Below are 14613 nucleotides of genomic sequence, written 5' to 3'. Positions count from 1 at the left end.
GACTAGGCAGTAATGTGTGCCTTTGATAGGATTCACCGAAAATCCAGTATCCTTTCTGTACTACCTCTGCCAAAAGTGTATACTGTGAATTTACTTATGAGGAGAGATTTTTATTCTCAAAATAACTAGCCTATACTTTTCCAAATATCTATGTTATAAAATATAAAGAAAGACTCAGTTATTGCTGCAGAGTAAAAGAGACAAAAGATAGAAGACAAATGTAGTACATGGTCTTGAATTTTCTTTTGTTATAAAGGACATTATTAGGACATTTAGTGAAATCTGAAGTAGTATATAGTTTAGACAATGGTATTGTATCAGTGCTAATTTCTGAATTTTGATCATTGTGCTATTATTATGTAAGAGAATTCCTTGTTTTTAGTGAGTAAACTGAATTTTTTAGAGATAAAGGGGCATCATGTCTGCAGCTTACTCTTAAACAGTCCAGAAAAATTATAGAAAGAAAAAAGGAGAGGAGAGGGAGGAGATTTTTTTTTTATTATTGCAGCTTTTCTTTAAGTCTGAAGTTATGTCAAAATTTTTTAAATTTAAAAACTACAATGAGGGGCTCCTGGGTGGTTCAGTGTGGAGCCTGCTTGGGATTCTGTCTCTCCCTCTCTGCTCCTCCCCTGCTTGCACACACGTTTTCACTCTCACTCTCTCTATCAAATTAATAAACTTAAAATAAATAGATGTAAAAGAAAATTTTAAAAAATGTATACAATATGTTAGCTTTGAGGTAAAAAAAAAAGTGGGAGGAAATAAGATTCATATTTGCATAAAGAATTCTGGGAAAATACGCTAAAATTATAAATAGTGTTTATCTGTGGGGAGTAGGAGCTGGATAAAAAGGAAAGAAGCCTGGGAGAGAGATTGTTTTTACTACTTTTTTTATGATTTTGTTTCTAAACTATATTAATATTAATATATTATCTACCTAAAAATATAATTAAAATAATATTTTTTAAAAAGAAAATAGAAGAAATGGGCAGCCAAGTGCAAAATCATTATTAGAAGCTACAGAAAGAAAGAGAAAGTACTAAATAAAACAGCCAAAAAAAGAACTACAAATGTAGATATTAAAGAATGTAGACTATAATAAATTTATAGTTTTCCTCACCCTGGTACTGCATGGAAGAAGCATGGAGAAAGTAGAATAGAAATTAGAAATAAAAGTCACAAGACGGAAGATATTCGTAAAAGCAGAAAACACATCTTTGAGGTATGATGGAAAGAACATAGGCTTAGAATAAGATTGAAGATAAAATCCAGTTCCTGCTATTTACTAGTTGTATGCCCTTGGATAAATTATTTAATTTCTTCCAGCCTTGGTGACTCATCTCTAAATTGCCTATGTTACTTAATTGAAGTGTATTTTAGAAGGATATGGTATCAAAGCATGAAATTTAATATAAGTAAAATGCCCGTACTGTATTTAAATATCGACTATTACCTTATGGAGGAAAGCACTTATTTGTAACACCACACTCATTCTGATTAATTGCAGAGTTATTATACCCATGAAGTGGGTGGTATTTGGTGGGGACAGTTAGGTAGTAAAGGAAGAGAAGGGGTATATGTATTGTTTGTATGTGCCTATATTTGTATTGTGTATCTCTTAGAGCAAAAGGATTGTTAAAAAGCACTGACAGTGGAGGAAATTTAGAAGTCACCCTTTTTTACTTGAGTTTCCTACCTATAGCAAGGCAATTTCTTTTACTGATCCCCACATACATCATGTGTCTTCTACTCTCAGTCTGTTTGCCCTTGCTCCTTTTTTTCCCCCCAACCCACTGGAATATCTTCTCTCCAATTCTGTCTGAAATTTAAAACTCTGTTAAGGATCTGTTGAGGAAACACAAAATCCAGCAACCTGACACCTCCTTACAGTATTTCTATTGATCCTGAATTCTTTCACTTCTGAAATCTTATAGCATGAATTTCCCATACAGTTTTTTAATTGTTTAGATGAGGAGAGTCTTTCCCTTGCAACAAACTGTAAAAAGCTTGAAAGCAAGCATTATTGGGGAGCCTGGGTGGCTCAGTCGGTTAAGCGTCTGACTTCGACTCAGGTCATGATCTCACGGTTCAGTTCATGGGTTCAAGCCCCGCGTCAGGCTCTGTGCTGACAGCTCAGAGCCCAGAGCCTGCTTCAGATTCTGTGTCTCCCTCTCTCTCTGACCCTCCCCTGCTCACTCTCTCTCTCTCTTGCGCTCTCTCGTGCTCTCTCTCTCTCTCAGAAATAAATAAAAACATTAAAAAGAGCAAGCATTATTTCATGCATGTCTTTATGTCTGTCTTAAAAGATGATAGACGGTACTAATTGTTTTAAAATTTTTGACCTAGATTGCTCAGAGAGATGCTGAAGACTGGCAGCTCAACAGCTCAGACATCCTCACCTTTTCCATGGCCATTGCTGCACCGTTGCCCCTTCCCCAAAGGGCCCTTGTAAAAACCAGTTTCTGGCTAAGTAGGATGTACTTGATATTTCAGGAATCACTGACGTTCCAGGACGTGGCTGTGGACTTCACCAGAGAGGAGTGGGACCAGCTGTACCCTGCTCAGAAGAATCTTTACCGAGACGTGATGCTAGAGAACTACAGGAATCTGGTCGCGCTGGGTAAGGATGTTGCCCCTGTAAAACTAGAAACCATTCTAAATGGGTTTATTTCCTTAAGTAGTGAAAATTTCCAAGGCTTTTGTGAATTTAGTTCAGGCCAGGACAGAATGCTAAACAGTGCTGGAGATAGAAGACCTTTGTTTCCTGCTTTTTCTCCTCAGGTAAAAGGTCTTGACTTAGAGTTTGAGATAAGTAGCTTTATTTTGCTGCTTCTGGTTTCCCCTTTCCAAATCCAGAGGCCCTAAAGACTAAAAAAGTTGGAAATGAGTTCTGAGAGACAGTTTTGTTCCCAGTATAAACTTCTGTGACATACATTTTTCCCATGAATAGGGCATCAACTTTATAAGCCAGAGGTGATCTCTCAGTTGGAACAAGAGGAGCAGTGGATGATGGAAAGAGGCAGCCCAGGGGACACGCGTGCTGGTGAGGAGCAGGCACTTGGGTATTTGCTGCTTAGTGAAGAGAAGCAGTCTCTTTTGAAATATTCAACTGAGTGTGCTTCAAATCTCTGCCTCTGGGATTTAAAAAATACTGAGGACTTTTAAAATTCAGCTTATGTTTGACTTTTTTCCAAAGTGGAAATGGCTCTCTAATTTTTTTTTCTGATTAAACAGATAATGTATACTTATTATTTAAAAATTTACACAACACAAAACTTACGTTGAAGGTATTAATTTTAACATTCATAAATATCTCGGTGTTGTAAATCTCCACATACCATTTTCTGGTCTTTATTCATATGCCCTCTCTCAGTATTCTTTAAATCTTCCTTTTCCATGTCAAAGATCCTCCGCTATTTTTACCTACTTTTCATTCTTTTTCCTTTTATTATCAAACTCTTTAAATTTGCCTAAAACCCATAACCTCAATTTTAATTCTTCAGATTACCTGTGTGATATGACTCTTGTCCTCCCTGTACTACTAAAAGTGTTTTCTTGGAGATTACCACTAACTTTTTACCAGTCACATCCAGTGACTAAAAAAAACCTAGTTATTGTCTCCTATGATCTTGTTGCATTCGATAGTGTTAGCTTTACTTTCTTGAAATTTTCTTCCACCCTGGCTTGTGATGCACACATATATACAAAATACACTCTTGTAGTCTCTGTCCTGTATCTCTACCTGCTCCTTCACTACCTTCTCTCCCTTTTTATTCTTCTAAAGGTATGTATCCTTACAGACGTGGTGCTCAGCTCTGCAGTACTTTGCTTTTTAAGTAGTCCTTCTGTGTCATTTTCCCATGTCTATATTTCTAACCTCAGTATTTCACCCACATTCTCTTCCCAGATTTCAGATTATATTTTTGTTTATGAATGTTATGCCATCATTTTAATTATTTCAGAACCTGGATTTGCTGACTTGATACTCTTTCTTTAATGCATCCCATTAAATGTAAGACTTCTTATCCAAAAACCCTCCAAACCTTAGCTCCCCACTGTTGGCATACCACCTACAATGTTCTGCCTGGTTATATTAGCAAGCAGTTGACTGTTAAGGGTATCCCAGATACTGAGTTAGGTATTTTCCACTCTGGTTTATTAAGCCAGGTTAACCTACCCCATCTCTACCTAGTGTCCACCCTGATTCTTTGCTCTGGCACCTGTTTTTCCCATTTGGACTTGGTTTTCTGTCATTCAGACTTCAGCTTATTTTACAAGGTGGCTTTGACTTGGCTGTCCTTCTCGCTTTTAGTTCTCCAGGTCATGTTAGGTAGGAATCCTTGTTTCTGTTTCAGCCTCATTGAACCTAAATTTTGGTCTGATCAGTGCTGTCATTCCATAAGTAGAGACTAATAATTAAAACATTTTTTTCAGGAGCCCTAGCACTTTCCCTGACAACAGTAGGTGATGTTATTTCTATGAATCTCCGTACTCTGAAACCTGGGAAGTAGGAAACTAAAGGAAGAAAATGAAGAACTCCCTTCCCAGGTGAATTGCCAGCATAGGCACATACACCAGAAGGCAAAGCTATTCTTTCCCTCAGGTACATATTTTTTCCCACAGACATATCCATTTGTAAGATCCACACTGTCTCCTATTATGTCCCTATGGGCCATAATGTCCCTTGGGGTCACAGACCCCAAGCTACAGAAAATAATTGCTAACTTGGGGAAATTTCCAGAACTTATTATATGGATGCCTAAGGCTCTTGGTTCACAGATCAGCTTGAATAAGTGATTTCCTCATATCCTCCTTGTCAGGAATGAGCAGCCTGACAGTCTCCTCCAGAGACAACTTGCATTTTTGCATTATCCTATAAGACACAGAGACACAGTGACTGATTCCTCTGATGAGGATGTGGCAGAACATTTCCGTTGATGGACTGATCTAATTCTGGCTTGCCCTCTGGGTTGCTGCTTGCCTTTTAGTCATTTACTGGTGCCTGTTTATCTAGAAATCTCTTCCAGATGAAGGTGAGACCTGGAAAATGTCCAGTGGATTTAGCAACAAAGAAATTAATAATTATATTAATAAAAGAAATAACAGGGGAGTGATTAGAAGAATGATCAGTTAGCACATTGTTGAGTGAATAGGAGGTAAACAGGCAGAGCTGGTAAGTATGCAGTACTCTTACAGAAGCTAGAATAATCAAGGGAGACAATAGAAAGTATATGCTAGAATAGGAGCTAGTGTCCAGAGAGGATTGTTCCAAGCAGGAATGGTTTTAGCTTGTTTGTAATGCTGAAGGGGAGGAGTTAATAGAGGGGGTAAGTAGAAAATAGATAAATTATAATTTATCTATAAATTATAAAGCAACGTTCTGGAAGAGATGGGAGTGGGATTGCAAAGAAGGAGATTTAGGTGATTTTGTATGTAACTAATTTTGTTAGAGAAAGATTTGGGGGAGTTCACAATGGTTATTTTCTTGGCAAAGTAGGAGACAAGGTTGTCTTTTGAATGTAAAGGAATTGGGGGAGGATAAGTACAGAACTTGAGGAGCACTTGCTTTAGCTTACTAAGGTCAACAGAAGCAGACCAGAAATGAATCAAGAGATTACCAAGCAGCTTTGAGGGTCCAGATGAGATTTTGCTCTATGCATTTGTGGTTTCCAGTGACCCACATACATTTGCCATTTCTCCTGTTCTACTCGGCAGTGGAAGGGCTTTGTAGAGCCCAGACTGAGGGCCTGTCAGACTGGTGGAACTGAAGGAGGAAAACTGAGAGTTTGTTTAATTCCGGTGATTTGACATAGAGTCCAAGAAGTGACAAGAAAAAGTAAGGTCTGAAGAGGACTGGAAACTAGGAAACAACAGAAGAGTCAAAGCAGCAGAGGTCTAAATGAGATCAGAAGGCAGGTGGAAAGTGAATAAAGGCCATAGTGTACTTGCTGGGCCAGATTCCTTGTATGGATCAAAGTTCAGATATAGCTGTGTAGCCAGGTAAATAAATAATTGTTGAAGTGATTATAAAGGTAAAAACACAAACAACTGCTAGTTAGAAAAGAAGATGGAAGAGAAGAGCCCAGTTAATAGTAACTAAAAAGATACAACACATAGAAATAAACTTTTAACAATAAATGTGCAACATCTGCATGAGGAAAACTTTAAAATGCTGACAGACACAAAAATAAACTTGAATAAATAGACATACCAAGATGTCAGTGTCCCGACTACAACATCTAATGTCATCCCATAAAAAGTGCCTTCAAGATTTTGGGGGAATCTAGAGAGGCTCATTCTAAAGCTCATATTGAAAAACCAAAAGACAAAAATAATCTGGAAAACTCTGAAAGGAAAAACAATGAGGGGTTATCTCAACTAGATAATATATAGCAAAAGTTTATTACTCAAAACAAGGCAACCAACTGAACAGAATAGAAAATCCAGAAATAGACCCAGATGTATGCAGGAGTTTAGTATATATTAAAGGCATTATTTCAATTTACTAGGGGAAAAAGTATACATCTTAATAAAATGGTACTGAGATAACTGGTATTGAAAAGTTAGACTTTTTTTTTTCAGTATAATTGACACACAATGTTGCATTAGTTTCAGGTACACAGCGTAGTGATTCATCTTTATGCTGAGCTTACCACAACTATAATTGTAAAAGGTAGACCTTTTAATGACTATTGAGTAGCCATCTGGAAAAAGATAAAGTTGGATCCATAGCTTACCCCTTAAACTAAGATATTCCAAAGGAATCAGAGACGTTAAATGTAAAACATGAAACCATAAGAGACCTGGAAGAAAACATAGGAGAAATCTTTTATAATCTTGAATGGGAAAGTAATTTCTGACTATGATTCAAAATCTAGAAGCAGTAAAAGAAAAGATTTATACTTTCAACAGATACAAATCCCCAAATTCTGCATGGTATAGAATAATAAGCAAGGTGAAAAGGTAAATGGCAATGGCAGGAAAATATTTGCAACTTATATCAAAAGGGCTAAGCTCCCATTAATAAAAGGCTCCTTGGGGTACCTGAGTGACTTAATTGGTTTGGTGTCTAACTCTTAGTTTTGGCTCAGGTCATGGGTTCGAGCCTGCATTGGACTCTACACTGCCAGGGCTGAGCCTGCTTGGGATTCCTTCTCTCCCTACCCTCACTCATGCTTGCTCTCTCACTCTCTCAAAATAATCTAATCTAATCCGATTTTAGAAAGGCTCCTCTATATCAATACGAGGTCAACAGCCCAATAGAAGTATACACATATGTGAACAGTTCTTAGGTAAATGAGTACAAATATGTTTAATGTAAGAAAAAATGTTCAGTCTCACTCATGATAAGAGAAGCACAAATTGAAACCAGACCAGATAACCTTTTCTCACCTATCAGGTTAGGAAAAGCCCAAAAATTTGTCTGCATACACTGTTGATAAGTCTGTAGGAGAGAAAGCACTCTCAGACATTGCTAGTATAAGATGAACCACCAGTCAACCCAGGATGTCTTAGATTAATCAAGGGGGTCTCCCTTTCCAGATAACCCTGTTTGGTATTGTAGACTCTTTGGATGAAGAAACATTGTCTAGAATCATATGCTTGTGTAAACAGTTTTATGGGAACACAGCCACACTCCCTCTATCACTCATAATATTACCTGTGGCTCCTTGCACACTGTAACAGCAGAGTTGAGCAAACAGTAAAGCCCATATGACCCACAAAACCTTAAATGTTTACAAGATGACCCTTTATAGAAAAAGCTTACCAACTTCTGCTAAAACAATAGTTTTTAATTATTTATAACCACCACTCTCATTAAGAAATGCATTTTTATTACAACCCATAAGATCTGTATAATCTATAAAATTGAGACAAAAATTTTACCAAACATTTATTCTTATTGCTATATTAGATAAACTCTGATAGTTTCTCATCTTTTTAGGCTGTTTTGTTTCAGTTTTTAATTTATTGTTCTACCCAATAAATTAATATCGTAACTCACTATAGATCAGGACACTTTTTTTTTTTAATTAAGAAAAGAGAACTGGAAATACTACAGTGCTTTGCACATAGAAAGGGTAAACTTTAAAATTTATTTTTCTCCCTCTCTTCCTAATTTTTTCCCTTTTTCCCTTCTTTCCCTCTCTCTCTCTGTTCCTCTTTCCCTTCTTGTTTCCTTCCTTCCTAATTCTAAATAATTCAGTTCAAAAGGCATTGGATGAGGCTAAGCAGCAGGGTAAGTTGTCTACTTGGTGAGATATACAGTAGTGCAGAAGGCCCTTCAAGATGTTGTTCAAGTTGCCCAGTGGCATCACAACATGCTTATACTGACCACGGTCACATCTAGAGGATGTCCCTCCCTAGATACAAAGGAGATCAGAGGTCTAGGTATCCTAGAAATCTAATTTTATCAGTGGCTTATAACCCCAAGAGTTGATCCAGAAAATATGGAGTCAATGGAGGCAAACAGTAACCACTTGAGACTACAGCAAATCCTGTTTTTCTTCATGTAGAGCCCTTAGGCCTCTGCAAGAATAATGGAAGTCTGATAAATGCCTGCAGTAAGCTAGAGAGCCTTAGTCTGTAGTCATGACCAAGATATTACACTTAATTAGTTTAGGGCTTAGGCATAAAATAGATTGCATATCATTCTCACAAATGCATAGCTCTTCTGCTTCCATGTCTGAAAACACTTTCTCCCAAGTAGCCCTTTTTCTATAATCTCAGTGTAAGAGGGGAGTAGGCAGAGGTACAGAGTAGGACTTGGGAGCTTCAGTGAGTGATTGGGTTCCTAACCAGGTAAGGCCAAACTAGGAAGAAAGTAGACAGTGAATAATGAATCAACAGCACCTCTGCATGCTCTCTTATACATAGCTTGATGAAAGTGTTTATCCTTATCAGTGCCCACCATCCTTTTAAGGTAAGTTGCAGTCATGTCTGCTAACATGGGGGCTTAGGTTAGGTGAGGAGCCAGAGCAAATGGACTAGAGTTTGTTCTTCACAAATGCTTTGAAGCCCAAGATAATCATTGTCTCGCTCTGGAGTCTAGACTCTGTTCCCTGGCATCCCACTGGGATGTAGATAGGCAGCTTTGTGACTGAAGATCTGATGTGCTTTGAAGGTATTCAGAGTAGGGGAGTAGTGCCTGTACAGCCTATGCACAGTCACTTTTCCTGTTATCAGTAGATGACAAGTCTGTCAACCAGCAGTACTTTTCCCTTTTCCCTCAAAGAGGCATGGAAAGGAGGGAGTCAACAAAAGTGGCCATGAATATGTTGATCAAGCCACCATGTTTCCAGGAATAAACAAAAGTTTTGGAAGCTGGGCCGCAGGGAATGAAGGCCCTGGATTCTATTCGTAGGCAGAAAATGTGTCTTCAAAGTTCTAGTCAGTCATTCTAAACATTTTAGAGCCAAAGTCCATAGGCAAGACAAAAGCATTTGGGCTGAAAATAAAGTGGTCCCAGGATAATTTGGTTGAGATAATCAGTGGGTTTAAAATGAATCTTCTAAATCACTGTTTTTTTCCACATACGATTTTGGACCAGAGTAGGTTCTGTTTATGTATCTTTAAGCATACTGATCTGTTTTTCACAATTTTCCTTTTTTTTTTTCTTTTTAAAATTTCTATTTCATGTTCAGCCAACTATTCTTACCATGTTGTTTGTGATAACACTAAGTTCAATGTAACCTAAATGTGATTGATTAAAAATAACTTTGATATATCCAGAAAATTGGATATTTTAAAACCTTTTAAAATTGCATGGAAATAGGGGCACCTGGGTGGCTCAGTCGGTTAAGCGTCCAGCTTCGGCTCAGGTCATGATCTCCGGTTCATGGGTTTGAGCCTTGTATCAGGCTCTGTGCTCACAGCTAGCTCAGAGCCTGGAGCCTGTTTCAGATTCTGTATCTCCCTCTCTCTCTGACCCTCCCCTGCTCACACTGTCTCTCTCTCTCTCAGAAATAAATAAAACATTAAAAAAAATTGCATGGAAATATATTTGTCAACATGGAAAATATGTTCATGATATGCAGTAATGTAAAAAAGCAAAATATAAAACAGTATTATGGTGTAATTCCATTTTATTTTCCCAAGGCAGTTATTGGCATAATTATTAATGGTGCCCCCTTTTACTCTCAAGTGTCCTAATTAGGATGATAATTGTATGTGCCAGCTTCAAGGCCAACACTTCTTCAGCTTTTATATATACATTCCCTATGGTTGGAAGATCAAGACTAGTGAGTGACTCACATTGAGAAGCCTAGAGCTAAGTCTAAGGCCTCAGAACAGCTGACTAATGAAATGGCTTTTATAGGTGAGCCAGGAGGAACCATTGAGTTATGATCTGTCTGTACTACCCAAGTTTGTCAGGACAAGGTATCGTGAGTGTTTATGAGTCAGCCAACATGATCTTGGATCCTGTCCAGGGATCAGCTGTAGGGCTGGTCTGAAGGGACTATCCAAACTAGAGCTTTATCTGTCTAGATCATGGAAATGAAAGGGGAGAGAGAGAGGTCCAGCTAAAACCTCCCAAGAATTATAAAAGTTCCCAAAGCGAGTCCTATTTAACCTTCTGCCAAGCAGAGAATGTGAAGCCACTCAATTATACAAAAATTGGCCTTTCTCTTAATCCCTCCCTCCACATGGCTCCTACCCTCCAACTCTTGTTAGAAGGGACCTAACAACAGTTAGTAAGTGAAGGAAGAGGTGGCCAGGGAAATAGTTAAGTGGGGAAAGAAGTGAGAGAGTAGTCAGGGAGAAAACTAGTAGGAAGAAAGTAGGGCAGGTGAAGAGGCAGGCAGTGGGAGGAAAGGAAGAATATGACTCTATAACAGCCCAGGGGAAGGGAAAGGGATTAATTTTGGAGTTTTGATTGTTAAACACATTGCTGAAAATTTTAATTATTGAACAGAAACTGTGTTTGTAACTAAATGTAACAGTAAGAGTGTCTGTTATCTAAGAATTAGGGGAAAAGCCATGGAACCTGCACACATCTTCATCTAGTAGCAGAATAAGAATACCTGCACTAAATTAAGTTCAAAGAAGTGGTAGGAGGCTGAAGTGAAATTTTGTTTTTAATCACAAAAATTTATGCTTGTTCAAAATATGATTTACAATTATATTTGTATGAACATAGGAAAAAAATCTGGCAAGACAGGCTCCAAACTATTAACAATAGCTACCTCAGGGGGCGGAATTCTTACATTATGCATTTCTACAGTATTTGAATATGTTACTAAAAGCAAGTATTCGTTTTATCATTTTAAACAAAAAATTAAAATAGAAAGAAATGCATACTTTTTAAATAAACAAGTAGCTAGCACTACAGTCAGATAATCCACAGGTGAGATTTATAAGGTCTGGATCTGTCTTACCCCAGTATAGTCTTTCCTCTGGTACCTCCTACCTCTCAGCACAGACCTTTCTCTGATATTTCTTATTCTCCTTTCTATTTCCTTTCAACCATGGAGACTCTAGATGATCTTTTCTTATGATTACCACACGTTTTTAAAATTTTCCCCTCCTCACTGCCTTTTGTGATCCTTTTATAATCTTCCCGTTTGTTACATGGCCATATTTTAAAACTTGTGCCACATATGCCTTGTCCACATTATTGTAAGTTTCACCTGGTAATTCATTGTGCAACAGTTTCTCTTTCAAAACAAAGAAGATGGCAAAGTATTTGTATGTTCTGAATTTCTTTTAGGTGGGGAGAATAGACCTGAAATCAAAAAATCAATTCCAAACCAGAATATTTCTGATGAAAATCAAAACCATGACATGATAATAGAGAGACTAACAGGAGACAGTTTCTGGTACTCCATCTTAGGAGGACTCTGGGATTTTGATTACCAATTAGAGTTTAACCAAGAAAATCAGCAGAGACATTTAGCACAAGTATCTTTCACCCACAAAAAGATCACACAGGAGAGAAGCCTTGACTGTAATAGATTTGGAGAAAACTATAATGTGAACTCAGACCTTATTATGCATCAGAGAATTCCTTCAATTAAAATACCCTTTAATTCTGACACACAAGGAAATAGCATCAAACATAATTCAGACTTAATTTACTATCAGGGAGACTATGTAAGAAAGAATCCTTATGAATATAATGAATGTGGAAAAATCTTCAATCAACATATTCTTACTAATCATATTCACACTGAAGAGAACCCCAGTGAATGTGGGAAGGCCTTCAGCCACAACTCATCTCTTACTCAACCTCAGATAGTCCTTACAGGAGAGAAGCCCTATAAATGTGATGAATGTGGGAAAAGATTCAGCCAGAGGATACATCTTATTCAACATCAGCGAATTCACACAGGAGAAAAACCTTTTATATGCAATGAATGTGGGAAAGCCTTCCGTCAACATTCATCCTTTACTCAACATCTGAGAATTCATACTGGAGAGAAGCCCTACAAATGTAATCAATGTGGTAAAGCCTTTAGCCGTATCACATCCCTTACTGAACATCATAGACTTCATACCGGAGAGAAACCTTATGGATGTAGTTTTTGTGAGAAAGCCTTCAGCCAGAGGACACATCTTAATCAGCATGAGAGAACTCATACAGGAGAGAAACCCTATAAATGTAATGAATGTGAGAAAGCCTTCAGCCAGAGTGCACATCTTAATCAACACAGGAAAATCCATACTCGGGAGAAATTGTGTGAATATAATAAATGTGAGAAAACCTTAAGTTCCAGTCCTTCCAGTATATAACTCATGGGGGGGGGGGGAATCATATGAATATATAAATGTAGGAAAACTTTTGGTCAGATCTTTTCATCTCGTTCAATATCAAATTATTCATAGAGAAGAGAAAGCTTATAAATAAACTTTTAATGCATAGAAACCAAATAAATTTAGATCTTAAATTAGTAGCATATTCTCAAGAGAGGTTATAAATAGTGGAAATAATTTATTTTATAAATAAGATTATATTAAGAGTTATGTTCCAAATCTGATATAAAGCTTTTTTAAATGACCAGAAATCTTGTAGGTGATAATCTGTAATTATTCACCTGTAACTTTTATGATATAAAGTTTTTAAAGTATGTAAACATTGATTAATTCAAGCAATGATGTAGTGTAACCCAGTCACATACACTTGAAATAAACAAAAGCAGTATTTCTCAAATTTCAATCATGTGTGTGTTTCCTTTACAGTTTTTACCATATTCAGTGTTTACTTAATATTTTTCTTTAAAGGGACTCAGAATTTTTAGCATTGTTCTAGAAAATATTAATTGCAGAAATTATGAGCTTTATATGTCCATTGTATTTGTCCTAAAATTAATAAACATTTATTTATCAAAATACGTATATAACTTTGAAATTTAAAATGTCCATTTGATGTACCACCTAAATCTTCTGTACCTTTCTTTGAAAAACAATGTGACAGGGTATGGTAGTGTTTGTTTTCATTTTAGCAACTATTTTGTTTTCATCAAACAGCTCCTAGGATCACTTTAAGAAGCATCATGGAGGAGACTAAAGGTCATAGTGATGAACTTTGAAAAGTGATTTGGAGAAGTCTACTTTTCTATCCTGTTGTTCTAGTTTTAAATTTCCCTCTAGCAATCATAGATTTTTTTTTAATTAAAATGGGTATTTCTGGGGGGTTTGAATAGAGGTTTTGTTGTTGTTGTTTTGTTTTGTTTTTATATAATGACCAGGGGCTAAGAATCCCTACACTTCCCTGCACAACTGTGAAAGATAAGAAGTAGAAGACCATACCAGATGTTGAGCTGTGGTGCCATGATGAAGCTAAGAACCAGGGAAGAGCCTTACTAGCTTATATAAATAACTAAGGAAGTACTAATAATTGGCTTAATAATTCATCTTATTTATATAAATTTATATATTTATATATATATATATAAATCATTTTTTCCAAAAAGAACTTAAAGTAGGTAAATTTTACTTTTACGAATACTGTCCTGTGTAACAGATAATCACATTTTGATGTTACAAAGCATTATAAATGTAAACTGTCATAAGTCACAAATAAATACACCTTTGGGGCTGCTTCAGTTTCTTGGTTTTCTGTTTTTCTGTCTCCTCAGGCATGGCTTGAAGAAGCCATGAGGCTAAGGTAGGAATATATTTCCCCTTTCTTCCTCACCTCTTTTCTTCTAACACAGCACCCATCTCAAGACTTCTCTTTTTTTTCTGTCTGAAGGACTAGATTTTATAAAGTTCTTGAGTCAAAGCTGAAATGATTTAAAGACATTTAAAAATTAAAACACTAAAAGAAAGTCCTAAAATAAACTCATTTCATCGCAGAAGTTAAACTTTTCAAAGTACATTTATGTCCTATACATCAGCAGTGTGCAATAGTTAATAAAACCCTGAGTTACTGTGGTCAAGGAGGATTTTTAATAATACTTTGTGCTCAAATGTCTGTGTAGTAGAGATCCATTTTCAGGGTAGTTCCAAAATAAACAACATTTAACATTCATTTGCTGTAAGGAGGGCATTCAGATTTCAGGAAGAGAAAAAGTGAGCCAAGGTGAAATCTCAGACAGTAGAGATATGTATTAAAAGAGGTCATGGATAATTACAATTGGTAAAGGCTTTGATCAAAGTTTACTTTTGCAG

General features: G+C 36.7%; 1 protein-coding gene across 2 annotated transcripts in view; it reads left to right on the top strand.

Moving 5' to 3' along the window:
• The window catches only part of ZNF713 (zinc finger protein 713), a 38806-nt gene extending 25573 nt beyond the window's left edge, over positions 1–13233 (top strand). For both annotated transcript variants that reach the window (XM_039238106.1, XM_039238107.1), the window contains exons 3-5: positions 2494–2620; positions 2951–3043; positions 11711–13233. In XM_039238106.1, the coding sequence (XP_039094037.1) occupies positions 2494–2620; positions 2951–3043; positions 11711–12732 (1242 nt within the window). In that variant the 3' untranslated portion in view covers positions 12733–13233. The remainder of the gene's footprint in view (positions 1–2493; positions 2621–2950; positions 3044–11710) is intronic.
• The last annotated feature ends 1380 nt before the right edge of the window (positions 13234–14613 follow it).

The sequence above is a fragment of the Hyaena hyaena genome, unplaced genomic scaffold (assembly GCF_003009895.1).
Source record: "Hyaena hyaena isolate Hyena2069 unplaced genomic scaffold, ASM300989v1 scaffold_135, whole genome shotgun sequence".
In the NCBI taxonomy this organism is placed as follows: domain Eukaryota; kingdom Metazoa; phylum Chordata; class Mammalia; order Carnivora; family Hyaenidae; genus Hyaena; species Hyaena hyaena.
This window is presented reverse-complemented; position numbering and strand designations above follow the sequence as displayed.